Here is an 18,148-nt window from a genome sequence, read left to right as displayed (position 1 = left end):
TACATGTGAATGTGCACAATGTGGACAGGCAGTTTGCAACGTAGTAGTGCAGGAGGCTAAAGTGACAGTTTGTGACACAGACAAAAAGGAAGAGCGCGAGAGAATGAGAGGAGTGGGCGCTTTACTCTGAGAACTACGCCTGTACAGTATTAAAGTAGAGAGAATAGTTAGCATGTAGGAGAGGGAAGGGGGTTTTGTATCCAGCCGCTAAGAGTAAAACAGTAATAAAGTTAGCCCCATTTGTAGCTGTACCAAAGAGAGGCTCAGGAATAAGAGGGAGAGAATGAGGAGAGTGAATAAGTACGCTCTTGCCTGCATAGCTGGAGATTTAGATAATGTAGAAATCTTATTGTCGTGGACAAATTAATGCTCGGCCAAAGAGCATTGCTGTATTGAGCTGTTTTTCTGGAGGAGAATTGTTGCCTCGTTCTACAAAGAATGCACACTTTCCCTTAAACCAGGCATGGAGTGTTTGGGGTGGTAGGCAGGTGGTTGCTCCATGTTCAAATATGCCTTTATTATATGGAGCCTATGATAGATGGCCATACCCCCTCTAAAGTCAAAGACCCAACTAACTCACAATTCAAGTAGTTACAATGTGCCTGCTGGAATAGTTTACTCTAATGTGGTGGGAACTCAATAGAGCTGAAGGCAGCTGTGGTATAGTCGGGGTGGTAATGGCGCTCCTTTGGTGGAGGGGGGCACACAGACTGCACTGATTTGTGGCGTTGTGATGAATCAGTAGAATTGTACTAAGTGCTGATTCCATTAACTTGGGGCACAATGCCGGCAGGACAAATGGATGCACGGTGAAAGGGAACTGAATGGTGACTTTCACACACACACTGTGTTGGGTCATCTGTGCTGTAGTTGACTACTTTACACATTTGATTCCCCTGTTTTTATTTTGAAGATGTGGTATTTTGTTTATTCTAAATGTAGCCTTTATGTTGATTTATGCTACTCATGTAGTAGGTCTGTATAATGACAAGTATTAGTCGAAAAAGAATGTGAAAGTCACACCTATAGGGTTTTATATGATTATTCTGCATCTAGACTTTACACTCTTTGGGGTTTCCCCCTACATGCTAAGTGCATATCAGGCCATCAAATTAGAGCTGATCACATTCAAACACCAAAGCACAAACCGCACAGAACTTCATTTGAGGGCAACAATCAAACCTATCCACATTGTAATTTGATTTATCTTTTTAAAACCCCCAGCAAACTGCTCTTGGCCCGGCAGCATTCCAGTAAAAGGCCTGTTTTTATGGGCATGTGTGCATGAGAGCGCGCACATGTGAGTTTCATTACTTGATCGCCTCTAGAGACTGGAGTCTGAATTGGCAAATCTTATTACTGGAGGCGAAGCATGTCTGCGAGCAGGATTAGACAGCGGGAGAGCGAGAGAGGGGGGGGATAGAGGTGAAGGAAGGAAAGAAGATGTGAGAGAGATGTAAAATATGCCAAACATCAGTAAAAGGAATGGGTACCATGGTGAGAGCCAGCCTCACGTTGAGAGAGGGGGTGTGGAGATCTATAATGATCCAAAGGGGACTTATTGCGCCCAGGCCCCTATGCTGATACCTCAGCCCATAATGCATACTGTGGCTGCCATTGACTGTGATTAGGTTGCACATTTTGGGGAATATTCAGAGGTGGAAACTTTCCGTGGGAAGTAACGGAAATATATGCAAATAAATATTAATACCATTTAAATGTAGATGTTTTTTGCATTGGATAGAAACTCAGCAAAAAAAGAAACGTCCTCACTGTCAACTGCATTTATTTTCAGCAAACTTAACGTGTAAATATTTGTATGAGCATAACAAGATTCAACAACTGAGACATAAACTGAACAAGTTCCACAGACGTGACTAACAGAAATTGAATAATGTGTCCCTGAACAAAGGGGGGGAAAAATCAAAGTAAGTCAGTATCTGGTGTGGCCACCAGCTGCATTAAGTACTGCAGTGCATCTCCTCATGGACTGCACCAGATTTGTCAGTTCTTGCTGTGAGATGTTACCCCACTCTTCCACCAAGGCACCTGCAAGTTTCCAGACATTTCTGGGGGGAATGGCATTGTCATGCTGGAGGGTCAGGATGAGCCTGCAGGAAGGGTACCACATGAGGGAGGAGGTTGTCTTCCCTGTAACGCACAGCATTGATATTGAGCTTGTTGCCATTGCAGGCAGTCTCATGATGCTGTGACATACCACCCCAGATCATGATGGACCCTCCACTTCCAAATCGATCCCGCTCCAGAGTACAGGCCTCGGTGTAACGCTCATTCCTTCGATGATAAACGTGAATCCGACCATCACCCCTGGTGAGACAAAATCACGACTCGTCAGTGAAGAGCACTTTTTGACAGTCTTGTCTGGTCCAGCGACAGTGGGTTTGTGCCCATAGGCGACGTTGTTGCCTGTGATGTCTGGTGAGGACCTGCCTTACAACAGGTCTGCAAGCCCTCAGACCAGCCTCTCAGCCTATTGCAGACAGTCTGAGCACTGATGGAGGGATTGTGCGTTCCTGGTGAAACTCGGGCAGTTGTTGCCATCCTGTACCTGTCCCCCAGGTGTGATGATCGGATGTACCAATCCTATGCAGGTGTTGTTACACGTGGTCTGCCGCTGCGAGGACAATCAGCTGTCCCCTAGCGTCAAGAGGTTAAACCCTTTACAATGTAGATCTGTGAAGTTATTTGGATTTTTACAAATTATCTTGAAAGACATGGTCCTGAAAAAGGTCCGTTTCTTTTTTTTGCTGAGTTTATTTACCATATCATATGGAGACAGAAACATAAACCTTTTACCTTATCATAAGCAGACATAATTGCAAATGATTAAATCCTTCCAATAGATATAAAAAACAAAAACAATTTAGTTACGAATTTTACTTTTAAATGAGTTGACTCTTCACATGGGATGATTTCACTGAACAACAAAAGAGAGGGCATATTGAATGATCCCCAATGATCCATCACATCTCCCAAAAACGTTTTCAACAAACATCTATCTGTAAAATGATAGTCTACAAACTAAAGCTTTGGTTGTCTTCCTCTCAGGCTTCCATGTCTTCTCCCTGGACCTCCTCAATGTCCATCAGACTCTGGGGCCTCATCTTCACTGTCACTTTCCAACCTTGTTGAGGTCGGCTCGTTGTCAGGCTCAAAAAGCCTCAAATTTGCCTGGATGGCCACCAATTTTTCAACCCTTGTATTGGTCAGCCTGTTGCGTGCTTTGGTGTGTGTGTTCCCAAACAAGGACCAGTTGCGCTCTGAGGTGGCTGATGTTGGTGGGATTTGGAGGATGAATGTGGCAACGGGAAAGAGCCTCAGATCCACAAAGTCCCTTCCACCAGGTGGATGATGAGATATGTTGGCACGACTGCCATATTGCATCTCCTTCCCAAAGCTCTTGCTTGGAAGTGTACTTCGCCAGACTGCCAAGAACCTTGCCTTCATCCAGGCCAAGTTGGCGAGACACGGTAGTGATGACACCATAGGTCTTGCTGATCTCTGCACCAGACAGGATGCTCTTTCCAGCATAGTTGGGGTCCAACATATACGCTGCGGCGTGTATGGCCTTCAGGCAGAAGTCTTCACCCTTTTTGATGTATTTCAGAACTGCAGTTTCCTCTGCTTAGAGCAACAGTGAAGTGGGCAGGACAGTATGGATTTCCTCTCTTACATCTGCAAGCAGAGTCTGAACATCAGACAGGATGGCATTGTCTCCCTCAATCTGTGCAATGGCTACTGCTATAGGTTTCAGGCTGCTTACCACTCTCCCACAATACATCATCCAGGAGGATCCTCTTGATGGGGCTGTCCATATCGGCAGACTGTGATATGGCCATTTCTTGGAGAGACTCCTTCCCCTCCAAGAGACTGTCAAACATGATGACAGCTGGGCAGCTTCAATGTGGTGCTCTTCTTCTTCTCACTTTGCTTGGTGAGGTAGATTGCATCTATAACTTGATGACCCTTCACATACCTAACCATTTCCGTGGCTCTCTTGTAGAGTGTATCCATTGTTTTCAGTGACATGATGTCCTTGAGGAGCAGATTCAATGTATGAGCAGCACAGCCAATGGGTGTGATGTGAGGGTAGGACTCCCCTACTTTAGACCAAGCAGCCTTCATGTTGGCAGAATTGTCTGTCAGCAGTGTAAATACCTTCTGTGGTCCAAGGTCATTGATTGCCTTCAGCTCATCTGCAATGTAGAGACTGGTGTGTCCCTTATGTCTGTGCTCTTGTAGAATACTGGTTGAGTGGTGGAGATGATATAGTTTATTATTCCTTGCTCACGAACGTTCAACCAACCACCAGAGATGATTGCAATACAGTCTGCTTTCTCTATGATTTGCTTGACCTTCACTTGAACTCTGCATCCAGCAAATGAGTAGATAAAGCTGGGCGAAGAACATTCAGAAATCTCTTCCAATACACATTGCCTGTGAGCATCAGAGGTGAACCAGTTGCATACACAGCTCGAGGAAGACATTCATCAGCATTTCTCTGACTACGTTCCTCTGACTACTTATGATTCCAGGAGAACCATGAGCTAGTGATATCGATAAGGTGTCTGATTGATAATTTTCACCTCGAGTAGAAGTAGAGGGACTTTTGTCAGAGGTTGCTTGTTGTGAGCGCTGAGGGAACTTTTTATGCACTTGGCCAGATTATTCTGCATCTTTGTTGCATTCTTCACATATATGATTTGGCATGGTATTTGCAAATTTACACAACTTTTCCTTCTACATTAGCTGCAGTGAAATGTCTCCACACATCAGATAGTGCCCGTGGCATTTTCCTGTAGAGATTAGAAAGAAATGAGTAAAAAACCCTAAATACAATTCCATGTATGTACAACTATTTGTAAGATAAATGTTTTAAAATGAAATATGTATGGAAATAGGTGAATTAACACTCCTCAGTTAGCAGGCTCAAGCAAGCTAAAACCCACATGGTAACAAAAAATAACTAGCAGAAATTGTTAACAAGTTAGAAATGATTGGTTAGAAATTAAATCCTTGGCTCAGACAGTGTAGTAGTGTTGGCTCAATAGCATCTCATTAGTGTGCAAGATCTTGAGAATCAGCTGTACATGGGATGGAAGAGTGCACTGTACATGTGATGGAAGAATGCACTATAGTTTAACCAAATATGCCACAAGACCTAGCGTTGCCTTGTGTATGCCACAAAAAAGGTTCACTGTTATAAGCAACAAAAAAATATGAATTTAAGCAAAATTTCCCAAATTCCAGGGCTTATCTTCCCATGGAAAATTACGGAAATTTACCGGAAAGTGTCCAACCCTTTGCAACCCTAACTGTGATATGGATCAATCACACTAGCTATATCTGTTTATCAAAGTAGACTGCAGACACCTCCCTCTTCTGTACTGTAGTGGTTTTTCATAATGGCTAAACAAAGGTAGATGACGTTTGGTTCTTATTTCTTATAATGGGAATGCTTTGGACTTTATTGATTGAATCAATTGATGTAGGCCTAAAACAAACATGTTTTCTTTTTGTTTTTGTTCAAATATAGGCCTGGATGGCAATGGTTGTCATCATTATTTGTCTAATTTCTTGGTGGAATCTGGAATTGTGAGTCTTGAAATTGTACATTATGATACTGGTTTATTATAGACCTTCAGTTGAACCAAATATTTTGCACAAAGCACCAATAAAAAAAAAAATATATATATTTTTGTATTTTTTTCCTGCCAGTGTAGCAACAGGCTATTCATTGGTTCTCAGTGAGGTCCATGCGTTGCTATTTTCTCTCTGCAGGGGGAGACGTAGTCTCTCTTTTCTCATGCCTGCAGCCCCATTTCATGTGTCCAAACTCAAGGCTACTCCATGTTATATAGCACATGCTGGTTTCACATGCTGGTATAGTAGTAAAAAGCCACACTGACCTGGACATTTCACCCAATAGCTTTCTAATACTCTTCTGACAGATAATTAAGAGAAATAAATATTGTTTCAACAAAGCATCAACCGCTGAGGACAGATTCTTTTTTTATACCCAGTTGCCCCTTGAAGTACATGGACTCAAGTCACACATCTAACACTATGGCTGCTCTAATGGTCATCAGTTTTCAGTCACACCTTTTCCACAGAACATCCTCCTCAGAAGAAAATAAATAGTAGAACCTCTGAAAATGCTGGTTACATGACCGGGACCTTACATTTAACAGAGGTGTGCACTATCTTTAGTCCGTCGTTGGTGTTTCATGCCCTGGCCTGGCCACAGCCATTACTGGAGTTTACAGGTACCGTTTGAACTGGGGAGAGAGTGTTCCCCTGTAGCCAACACTGCCGACGCCTGCCGCACCAGTGGCAGCTGCGTTGACTTCCTCAACCTGTGGTTGACTGACTGGCTAACTGAGCTGATGCCTTCTGGGATATTATGAGGAATCCTGCTAAACACGTGGGCTTGTGGAGACTTGTTCAATAGGCTCCTCAATAGTTTCTTTGGTAGGCTATTCCCGAATGCGGGGAAAAAACTATTTAGTAATAGGCAGCTACTCTTAAACATTCACATTTTCTTGCAGTGTCTTTAAATAAAATCCTTTTTGCTTTGAGAAATTGTCTCAAGCCTGGGTGAAGGGTTCTGCTATGTGCACAAGCATTCTAATAATGCAGGCATAGAACAATTTTCTCGTTTTTGAACTGTGGGAGAGACAGCGCTGAAAGCTGCAGAAGGACTAACCTTACCTGTATGTTTGCATTCCTTGTTAGCTCTCTGCAGAGCAAAGGAGCGAAAGCAAGTTAAATAGATAAACCAGTTTATTATCTGGTTGCCCCTCTCTCTCTCTCCTCGCCCCTCGCTCTCTCTCCTCGCCCCTCGCTCCTTCGCGCCGCTCCTTCGCGCCGCCCCTCGCTCCTTCGCGCCGCCCCTCGCTTTCTTGCGCCGCCCCTCGCTTTCTTGCGCCGCCCCTCGCTTTCTTGCGCCGCCCCTCGCTTTCTTGCGCCGCCCCTCGCTTTCTTGCGCCGCCCCTCGCTCTCTCGCGCCGCCCCTCGCTCTCTCGCGCCGCCCCTCTCTCTCTCGCGCCGCCCCTCTCTCTCTCGCGCCGCCCCGTTCGCTTTCTCTCTCTCGCGCCGCCCCGTTCGCTTTCTCTCTCTCGCGCCGCCCCGTTCGCTTTCTCTCTCTCGCGCCGCCCCGTTCGCTTTCTCTCTCTCGCGCCGCCCCGTTCGCGCTCTCTCTCTCGCGCCGCCCCGTTCGCTCTCTCTTTCGCGCCGCCCCGTTCGCTCTCTCTCTTTCGCGCCGCCCCGTTCGCTCTCTCTCACGCGCCGCCCCGTTCGCTCTCTCTCACGCGCCGCCCCGTTCGCTCTCTCTCACGCGCCGCCCCGTTCGCTCTCTCTCACGCGCCGCCCCGTTCGCTCTCTCTCACGCGCCGCCCCGTTCGCTCTCTCTCACGCGCCGCCCCGTTCGCTCTCTCTCACGCGCCGCCCCGTTCGCAGTCTCTCACGCGCCGCCCCGTTCGCAGTCTCTCACGCGCCGCCCCGTTCGCTCTCTCACGCGCCGCCCCGTTCGCTCTCTCTCACGCGCCGCCCCGTTCGCTCTCTCTCACGCGCCGCCCCGATCGCTCTCTCTCACGCGCCGCCCCGTTCGCTCTCTCACGCGCCGCCCCGTTCGCTCTCTCACGCGCCGCCCCGTTCGCTCTCTCACGCGCCGCCCCGTTCGCTCTCTCACGCGCCGCCCCGTTCGCTCTCTCACGCGCCGCCCCGTTCGCTCTCTCACGCGCCGCCCCGTTCGCTCTCTCACGCGCCGCCCCGTTCGCTCTCTCACGCGCCGCCCCGTTCGCTCTCTCACGCGCCGCCCCGTTCGCTCTCTCACGCGCCGCCCCGTTCGCTCTCTCTCACGCGCCGCCCCGTTCGCTCTCTCTCACGCGCCGCCCCGTTCGCTCTCTCTCACGCGCCGCCCCGTTCGCTCTCTCTCACGCGCCGCCCCGTTCGCTCTCTCTCACGCGCCGCCCCGTTCGCTCTCTCTCACGCGCCGCCCCGTTCGCTCTCTCTCGCGCCGCCCCGTTCGCTCTCTCTCACGCGCCGCCCCGTTCGCTCTCTCTCACGCGCCGCCCCGTTCGCTCTCTCTCACGCGCCGCCCCGTTCGCTCTCTCTCACGCGCCGCCCCGTTCGCTCTCTCTCACGCGCCGCCCCGTTCGCTCTCTCTCACGCGCCGCCCCGTTCGCTCTCTCACGCGCCGCCCCGTTCGCTCTCTCACGCGCCGCCCCGTTCGCTCTCTCACGCGCCGCCCCGTTCGCTCTCTCACGCGCCGCCCCGTTCGCTCTCTCACGCGCCGCCCCGTTCGCTCTCTCACGCGCCGCCCCGTTCGCTCTCTCACGCGCCGCCCCGTTCGCTCTCTCACGCGCCGCCCCGTTCGCTCTCTCACGCGCCGCCCCGTTCGCTCTCTCTCACGCGCCGCCCCGTTCGCTCTCTCTCACGCGCCGCCCCGTGCTCTCTCTCACGCGCCGCCCCGTTCGCTCTCTCTCACGCGCCGCCCCGTTCGCTCTCTCTCACGCGCCGCCCCGTTCGCTCTCTCACGCGCCGCCCCGTTCGCTCTCTCTCACGCGCCGCCCCGTTCGCTCTCTCTCACGCGCCGCCCCGTTCGCTCTCTCTCACGCGCCGCCCCGTTCGCTCTCTCTCACGCGCCGCCCCGTTCGCTCTCTCTCGCGCCGCCCCGTTCGCTCTCTCTCACGCGCCGCCCCGTTCGCTCTCTCTCACGCGCCGCCCCGTTCGCTCTCTCTCACGCGCCGCCCCGTTCGCTCTCTCTCACGCGCCGCCCCGTTCGCTCTCTCTCACGCGCCGCCCCGTTCGCTCTCTCTCACGCGCCGCCCCGTTCGCTCTCTCTCACGCGCCGCCCCGTTCGCTCTCTCTCACGCGCCGCCCCGTTCGCTCTCTCTCTCGCGCCGCCCCGTTCGCTCTCTCTCACGCGCCGCCCCGTTCGCTCTCTCTCACGCGCCGCCCCGTTCGCTCTCTCTCACGCGCCGCCCCGTTCGCTCTCTCTCACGCGCCGCCCCGTTCGCTCTCTCTCACGCGCCGCCCCGTTCGCTCTCTCTCACGCGCCGCCCCGTTCGCTCTCTCTCACGCGCCGCCCCGTTCGCTCTCTCTCACGCGCCGCCCCGTTCGCTCTCTCTCACGCGCCGCCCCGTTCGCTCTCTCTCACGCGCCGCCCCGTTCGCTCTCTCTCACGCGCCGCCCCGTTCGCTCTCTCTCACGCGCCGCCCCGTTCGCTCTCTCTCACGCGCCGCCCCGTTCGCTCTCTCTCACGCGCCGCCCCGTTCGCTCTCTCTCACGCGCCGCCCCGTTCGCTCTCTCTCACGCGCCGCCCCGTTCGCTCTCTCTCACGCGCCGCCCCGTTCGCTCTCTCTCACGCGCCGCCCCGTTCGCTCTCTCTCACGCGCCGCCCCGTTCGCTCTCTCTCACGCGCCGCCCCGTTCGCTCTCTCACGCGCCGCCCCGTTCGCCCTCTCTCACGCGCCGCCCCGTTCGCCCTCTCTCACGCGCCGCCCCGTTCGCCCTCTCTCTCGCGCCGCCCCGTTCGCCCTCTCTCTCGCGCCGCCCCGTTCGCCCTCTCTCGCGCCGCCCCGTTCGCCCTCTCTCTCGCGCCGCCCCGTTCGCTCTCTCTCTCTCTCGCGCCGCCCCGTTCGCTCTCTCTCTCTCGCTGCACCTCTGCCTTCATTAGATCCCTTCTGCTCTGTTTCTTGGTCTCGTGGCAGTGCCTCATGGAAATCACCAACTGATCGGCCTGAACATTTCTGTCATTTTCTGTGTCACTCGACACCGGCCCGTCGGCATTGGAACTATCAGGTTGCGCAGATGGTACTGAGAAACAACTTTATCTTCCCCCTCCCCGTGTCACTCACAGGGCTGCTATGGATAGAGTAAATAAACACAGTCCCAGATACAGGACACTTTGAATAGTACTGCGGTTTGAGGGAATGTCCACCAACCGATTTTAAAAATAAAATAAAAAATAAAAATAAATTGTTACTTGGAGTCATAGTATCTATCTATATTATATCGTAGAAAATCATTTTGTGAAAGCTGATATAGGTCTACTCAAAACTATGATACTAAAATCAGTGTGTGTCTGTACAGATAAGCACACAGAGGTAGCATTTCACTTTTAAGAACACAAGGTATCTTACTATAGTTATCACAATGGTAAATGCAGTCTTATCTATAATCTAGGAATGCTAGAATATGATTGTAGATAAGTTGAAAAAAAAATAGAACATGATGATTGTATCTAGGCCTGGCTAGGCTTGTTATTCTGCATATTTACTTTTAGCGGCACTAAGGCCAGGTGTAAATTTAGCCCCAGGTTGTGAAGTGAGTTTCCCAGAAGCGGGAGGCCGATGCAGGCAGGGCTTTGGCAGTAGATGGACAGCAGTGTAGGATGTCTGTCTGGGTAGGAAGGTTACACTTCCAAGTCATGCAGAGGTGGCACTGGATGCCTAGCTCTCTATTTGGGGAAACGTTGGTGTTCGAGTACCTCAAAGTTCACTGCTTCTGAGAAAACGACTCGCTTTCTGGTCCGTGTGGTGCGGTCCACACTGTGTCTTCCAGATGACGGTTGTCTCTTTTAGAGGTCGACCGATTTATGATTTTTCAACACCGATACTGATTATTGGAGGACCAAAAAAAGCCGATACCAATTAATCTGCCAATTTTTTTTATTTTTTTAAATTTAATTTATTTGTAATAATGACAATTACAACAACTGAATGAACACTTAACTTAATATCAATAAAATCAATTTAGCCTCAAATAAATAATGAAAACTGTTCAACTTTGTTTAAATGATCAAGTACAAAGTGTTGGAGAAGAAAGTAAACGTGCAATATGTGCCATGTAAAAAAGCTAACTTAAGTTCCTTGCTCAGAACATATGAAGCTGGTGGTTCCTTTTAACATGAGTCTTCAATATTCCCATGTAAGAAGTTTTAGGTTGTAGTTATTATAGGAATTATAGGACTATTTCTCTCTATACGATTTGTATTTCATATACCTTTGACTATTGGATGTTCTTATAGGCACTTTAATATAACCAGTGTAACAGTATAGCTTCCGTCCCTCTCCTCGCTCCTACCTGGGCTCGAACCAGGAACACATCGACAACAGCCACCCTCGAAGCAGCGTTACCCATGCAGAGCAAGGGGAACAACTACTCCAAGTCTCAGAGCGAGTGACCGCACCGATTGAAACGCTATTAGTGCGCACCCTGCTAACTAGCTAGCCATTTCACATCGGTTACACCAGCCTAATCTCGGGAGTTGATAGGCTTGAAGTCATAAACAGCGCTTGAAGCATTCCGAAGAGCTGCTGGCAAACACGCGAAAGTATTGTTTGAATGAATGCTTACGAGCCTGCTGGTGCCTACCACCGCTCAATCAGACTGCTCTATCAAATCATAGATTTAATTATAACATAACACACAGAAATACGAGTTTTTGGTCATTAACCTGTTCTGGCTGCACGCTGAATATTGAAAAAACTGGAAAATGTGTGCACATTTTCAAACGGCCTCCTAAGAAACTTTTTATTTTCCAATATGCATATATTTACTACTGTTGGATAGATAACAGTCTGTAGTTTCTAAAAAGGTTTGAATTGTTTCTCTAAGTCGAACAGAAATATTTTTACAGCCATTTTCCCAGCCGAATTGAGTTTCCCAAAATGCGATGTGTCTCTTTAAGACCTTCTCTATAAAAGGCCATTTGACTTGGGACAATAGGGACACGTCAGAGGTGTACGTCAGACTGTAATGCGGAAGTGAGAATTGAAAGGGGTCGAATATCTCGTCCCTGGACTGAATAACAGAACTTCTTGTGAGACATGCGCAGTTAAAATAAAAATCCGGGCGCGAAGGATAATTTGATCTCGGCTTCTGGAACAAGGTAAATAACTTTGAATATGATGCCTGACTACGATATTATTTGCTACATGTCACAAAATCATCCTAAAGGTTGTTTTTTCAATATACTTTAATTATATTATTGCAATTTATTCTGGACTTTAGATGTGAAACGACGGAAGAATTTTTTGAAGAAATGCTTTCTGGCGCAGCAATGCTACCGTGCTAGCTAACCAAAGAGGGAAATCTTTCGTTCTGGAACCCAACTAAAGACTCTACTGGACATTGGACCCCGTTACAACATTCTGATGGAGTACCAAGAAAGATAAGACCCAATTTGGGATGCTTTTTCATATATATGTCGAACTGTTGAATGCTAACGCTGCTAACTATGCTAGGCTAGCGCTTGACTAGAATCAATGCTGCCTTATGCTAGCTTATGATGTTAGCTAATATAACGATATATTGTGTTTTCGCTGTAAAACACTTCAAAAATCGGAAATGTTGTCTGTATTCACAAGATATCTGTCTTTCATTAGTTATCCACCATATGTTTTTCTGAAATGTTTTATGAGGTGTAATTAGTAGCCGACGTTGGTGTATGTATTTTCTCTGGCTACTCCCGGCTGGATTCAGACTGTAGCTATGTATTAGCATTTTTGGGTAGCATCAATGTAAAACTGATTTATAGCTAAAATATGCACTTTTTATGAACAAAACATAGATTTATTGTGTAACATGTTATATGACTGTCATCTGAGGTCGTTTTTTCTGGGCTCTTTAGGTTGGTTTTAGTTTATTTCGGTTGGTTGTGCATGCTACTTCAATCATAATTCATACTTCATAATCATAATTCATACGTGTCTGTCCACTTTTGTATTTGGTGGTGAGCTAACATAAATATATGTGGTGTTTTCTCTGTAAAACATTTAAAAAATCGGACATGTTGGCTGGATTGACAAGATGTTTATCTTTCAAATGCTGTATTGGACTTGTTAATGTGTAAAAGTTAAATATTTTTAAAAAATAGATTTTGAATTTCGCGCTCTGCAGCTGTTGTCATTTTCGGTCCGAGGTCGGGCTTGCACCCCAAACAGGTTAAAATGGTCATATCCGGAAACAACTTTTCTTCTTTCAGTGAAATACGGAACCGTTCCGTATTTTATCTAACGGATGGCATCCCTAAGTCTAAATATTGCTGTTAACATTGACGGTTGTACAATATATGTCATAATAATGTACAATTCTGGCAAATTAATTATGGCCATTGTTAGGAATAAATGGACTTCACACAGTTTGCAATGAGCCAGGTTGCCCAAACTGCTGCATATACCCTGACTGCTTGCACGGAACGCAAGAGAAGTGACATAATTTCCCTAGTTATAAGAAATTAATGTTAGCAGGCAATATTAACTAAATACAGTGGGGAGAACAAGTATTTGATACACTGCCGATTTTGCAGGTTTTCCTAATTACAAAGCATGTAGAGGTCAAATTTTTTATCATAGGTACACTTCAACTGTGAGAGACGGAATCTAAAACAAAAATCCAGAAAATCACATTGTATTATTTTTAAGTAATTAGCATTTTATTGCATGACATAAGTAGGAAAACCTGCAAAATCGGCAGTGTATCAAATACTTGTTCTCCCCACTATGCAGGTTTAAAAATATATACTTGTGTATTGATTTTAAAGAAAGGCATTGATGTTTATGGTTAGGTTCATTGGTGCAACGACAGTGCTTTTTTTCGCAAATGCGCTTGTTAAATCATCACCCGTTTGTCCAAAGTAGGCTGTGATTCAATGCGAAATTAACAGGCACCGCATTGATTATATGCAACGCAGGACACGCTAGATAAACTAGTAATATCATCAACCATGTGTAGTTAACTAGTGATTATGTTAAGATTGATTGATTTTTATAAGATAAGTTTAATGCTAGCTAGCAACTTACCTTGGCTTCTTGCTGCCCTCGCGTAACAGGTAGTCAGCCTGCCACACAGGCTCCTCATGGAGTGCAATGTAAGGCAGGTGGTTCGAGCATTGGACTAGTAACCGGAAGGTTGCAAAAATGAATCCCCGAGCTGACAAGGTAAAAATCTGTCGTTCTGCCTCTGAACAAGGCAGTTAACCCACCGTTCCTAGGCTATCACTGAAAATAAGAAAGTGTTCTTAACTGACTTGCCTAGTTAAATAAAGGTGTAAAAAAAAAAAGACAGATTACCGATTGCCCTAATTAATCGGCCATTCCGATTAATCGGTCGACCTCTAGTCTCTTTAGCCTACACAGGGTTTAGCGTGTCTAGTGGCTGAAAGTCTTTCTCCCTGCTAATCCAGTTGGTTCACATACAACCGGACAGCGTTATCCACAGCGTTCAGTGCGCTAACGAGGACGTAGCGTTAAAATATGGCAGATCATTATTTAGGCAAGTAAGCAGCCTAATGGGGGAGAGAACGTTTCCAGGCTAATGACCGGTGTGTATGCGTAGATGGCTACTCTAGATGCCCGGTTTCGTGCCCGTTTTACTAAAAAGGGTAGAGCAATAATTGACGTTTGTTAAAAACAATAGGATAAATACACATGTAGGCTAAGCCACTACATTGCCTTAATATTGGAACCCTTTGAAATCTTCTGAGATTTATTTATTTTAGATGCTCTCCATTTCTTAATTAGTGAAATAAAGGGAAACCGTGAAAGGGGCTCCATTCATGGTCGTCTGCGTTTGAAACTGCAGACTGAAATCCTCAAACAGTTGGGCCTTTCAGAAAGGTGCTCTTTCAAAATAACCTTTTTGCAAATCCAAATAAAATCGGTGCCAGCCCACAGACCCTTTCATGTCCACACCTGGATGCTTAGATCTAATGAAAAAAGTGGGGTGGGTGGGGCAAAGCCTCAGACCTGGCTTGCCTTATGCATATCACATGGTATTTGCTTAGCCCCTTGGTTCACCCCAACGCTACCTTCATGGTATCCTACTGCTCGGCACCTCTCCAACCTGAATCGTTCGGTTTTGCACAGTTGCCTTTTTGTCTCTCCATCGGTCCTTTGGTCTGGTGTCTGCAATACCTTTTTGAAGTAGCGCTGCAGTCCCAAATCTCCCTTCCTGACCATTTTTAAAAGGCACACCATGTGAATGCAGTGCAACGTGGGATTGATATATTAATAGGCTGCCTTAATAGGCTGCCTGAGGGCGAGGGGTGTGGGTGGAGACCATCATGGTGGTGGGATTGAAGTGGAGGCCCAAAATTGACCCCTTTGTGTCGTGTTAGAGAGGGTTGGAGGAATTGACTCCGTTACCTATGACCATCTAGGGCTTGGTTAAACCAGGGTCGGGCATTTTTCAATTAATGTACTGCATTTCAATGCACTTCCTGAAATGTTGAAATAAAATTAACCCTCAACTTATCCCCTTTCCTCTCTCACTCTTTGTTAGCCTCCATAATTGTTATCGATTGAATCCTAAAACGACCTTTTTTAAGTGAAAATGAACCGCTATTCCTCTCTTCTCTCGTTTTCCAGGCTCCACCCTCCTGGACCTGACAGAGCAGTTTGCCCTCCCAGAGACGGCTCCTCCCATGCTGGCCAGGCTGCTGGAGGCCATCGAGAAGAAAGGTGCACTGGCCTGTACACAATGGACTAGCACACACCCACACTGGTCATCTAAACATTTCCTAGATTTACATTCTAGAAGATCCACCCCTCGTGTATCAACAACATGGTTTCAGTTACTTATGTAATTATTTATTTAACCTTGTTTTTGACAAGAAGTCATGCTGAGATAAGGTCTATTTGGTCTAAAGAGCCCTGTAATTACAATAATATTCCAAAATCTATACACTATGAAAAGCAGAACAGTGATACAAAACACAATCATAGAAAACAAAACACATTCTTCAATAAAAAAAGTCATTAATCAGCCGTCTGAATTGCCCTAGAGTAGGGCTTTCCAACCCTGGAGAGCTACCATCCCAGTAGATTTTTGCTCCAACCCTATTAATCTAGCGCTCCTGATTCTCACACTTAGCTGGTTGATAAGATGAATCACGTTAGTTACAACTGGGGTTGGAGCGAAAACCTAAAGGGTAGCTCTCCAGAGGCATCATAATATCCAATTTGAGAGAGTTCTGGAGGATATTCCACAAGTGAGGTGCAAAGAAACTAAAAGCAGGTTTACCTAACTCAGTGGAGATTGAAGGGATTTTCAGTTAGCCATCCCTGAGACTAGGTCTGGTAGCTTGTAGTGCGCTTTATTCCTTGAATGTTTTTATACTTAAATAAATCGGAAGGCCTTTTATAGTGATTTTATGACTGTCTAGGAATTTAACTTCTCTGGGATATGTGGGATGCTAACGTCCCACTTGGCCAAAAGCCAGTAAAAATGCAGAGCGCCAAATTCAAATAAATTACTATAAAAATCTAACTTTTATGAAGTCACACAAAAAAGATGCCAAATTAAAGCTACACTTGTTGTGAATCCAGCCAACATGTCAGAATTCAAATAGGTTTTTCGGCAAAACCAAACGATGCTATTATGAGGATAGCAACAGAGTAAACAGAGAGAAGCATATTTCAACCCTACAGGCGCAACACAAAACGCAGAAATAAAAATAGAATTTATGCCTTACCTTTGACGAGCTTCTGTTGTTGGCACTCCAATATGTCCCATAAACATCACAAATGGTCCTTTTGTTCGATTAATTCCGTCGATATATATATCCATTTATTTGGAAAAATATATCCAGAAAAACACCAGTTTCAACTTGTGCAACGTTACTACAAAATATCTTAAAAGTTACCTGTAAACTTTGCCAAAACATTTCAAACTACTTTTGTAATACAACTGTAGGTATTTTTTAACGTAAATAATCGATAAAATTGAAGATGGGATGATCTGTGTTCAATACAGGATTTAAACAAACTGTAGCTAGCTTTCTGGTCACGCGCCTCTAACAAACAGTACACTTTAAGTGACCCTCGTTCTGGAAGGCCGTACTTCTTCATTACACAAAGGAAAAAACCTCAACCAATTTCTAAAGACTGTTGACATCCAGTGGAAGCGGTAGGAACTGCAAGAAGGTCAATTAGAAATCTGGATTCCCAATGAAAATCCATTCAAAAGAGTGACCTCAAAAAGAGAAAAATAGAAATCTGAATGGTTAAATAAGTTCTGTTATACTCACAGACATGATTCAAATAGTTTTAGAAACTTCAGAGTGTTTTCTATCCAAATCTACTAATACGATGCATATCTTATCTTCTGGGGATGAGTAGCTGGCAGTTGAATTTGGGTATGCTTTTCATCCAAACGTGGAAATGCTGCCCCCTATCCTAGAGAAGTTAAGTAGTTGCATCTAAGCTAGTGGCTTATCATGTGCTGCTTGATTCTGTGTAGGTCTGGACAACCCAACACTGTACAGGACCTTCACAGCTGATGGTGGACTGGATGTTAGACAGTGCTTTGACACTGGTGAGCAGAGTTCATGTTTATCACTTACAGTGCATTCACAAAGTATTCAGACCCCTTGACGTTTTCCACATTTTGTTAAGTTGCAGACTTATTCGAAAATATATTAAATAGTTTTTTTCCTCTTCAATCTACACACATACCTCAATAACAAAGCAAAAACAGTTTAGAAATAGAACATTTAATTAAGTATTTAGACCCTTTACTCAGTACTTTGTTGAAGCACCTTTGGCAGCGATTACAGCCTCGAGTCTTCTTGGGTATGACGCTCCAAGCTTGGCACACCTGTATTGGGGATTTTCTCCCATTCTTCTCTGCAGATCCTCTCAAGGTCTGTCAGGCTGGATGGGGAGTGTCGCTGCACAGCTATTTTCATGTCTCTCCAGAGATGTTTGATCGGGCTCTGGCTGGGCCGCTCAAGGACATTCAGATACTTGTCCCGAAGCCACTCATGCGTTGTCTTGGCTGTGTGCTTCGGGTCGCTGTCCTGTTGGAAGGTGAACCTTCGCCCCAGTCTAAGGTCCTGAGCGCTCTAGCCCAGGTTTTCATCAAGGATCTCTGTACTTAGCACCATTCATTTCCCCCTTGTTCCTGACTAGTCTCCCAGTCCCTGCCGCTGAAAAACATCCCCACTGCATGATGCTGCCACCACGATGTTTCACCGTAGGGATGGTATTGGCCAGGTGTTGAGCGGACACATTCAGGTCAAAGAGTTCAATCTTGGTTTCATCATACCAGAGAATCTTGTTTCTCATGGTCTGGGAGTCCTTTGTGTCCCTTTTGGCAAACTCCAAGTGGGCTGTCATGTG

General features: G+C 46.6%; 1 protein-coding gene across 1 annotated transcript in view; it reads left to right on the top strand.

The window, feature by feature from the left end:
- The window catches only part of LOC129818326 (phosphatidylinositol 3-kinase regulatory subunit alpha), a 74,078-nt gene that overhangs the window by 16,175 nt on the left and 39,755 nt on the right, over positions 1–18,148 (top strand). The window contains exons 3-4 of the mRNA XM_055874097.1: positions 15,395–15,487; positions 17,268–17,342. Coding sequence (XP_055730072.1) covers positions 15,395–15,487; positions 17,268–17,342 — 168 coding nt within the window. The remainder of the gene's footprint in view (positions 1–15,394; positions 15,488–17,267; positions 17,343–18,148) is intronic.

Source organism: Salvelinus fontinalis, chromosome 21 (genome assembly GCF_029448725.1).
Source record: "Salvelinus fontinalis isolate EN_2023a chromosome 21, ASM2944872v1, whole genome shotgun sequence".
NCBI lineage: Eukaryota > Metazoa > Chordata > Actinopteri > Salmoniformes > Salmonidae > Salvelinus > Salvelinus fontinalis.
This window is presented reverse-complemented; position numbering and strand designations above follow the sequence as displayed.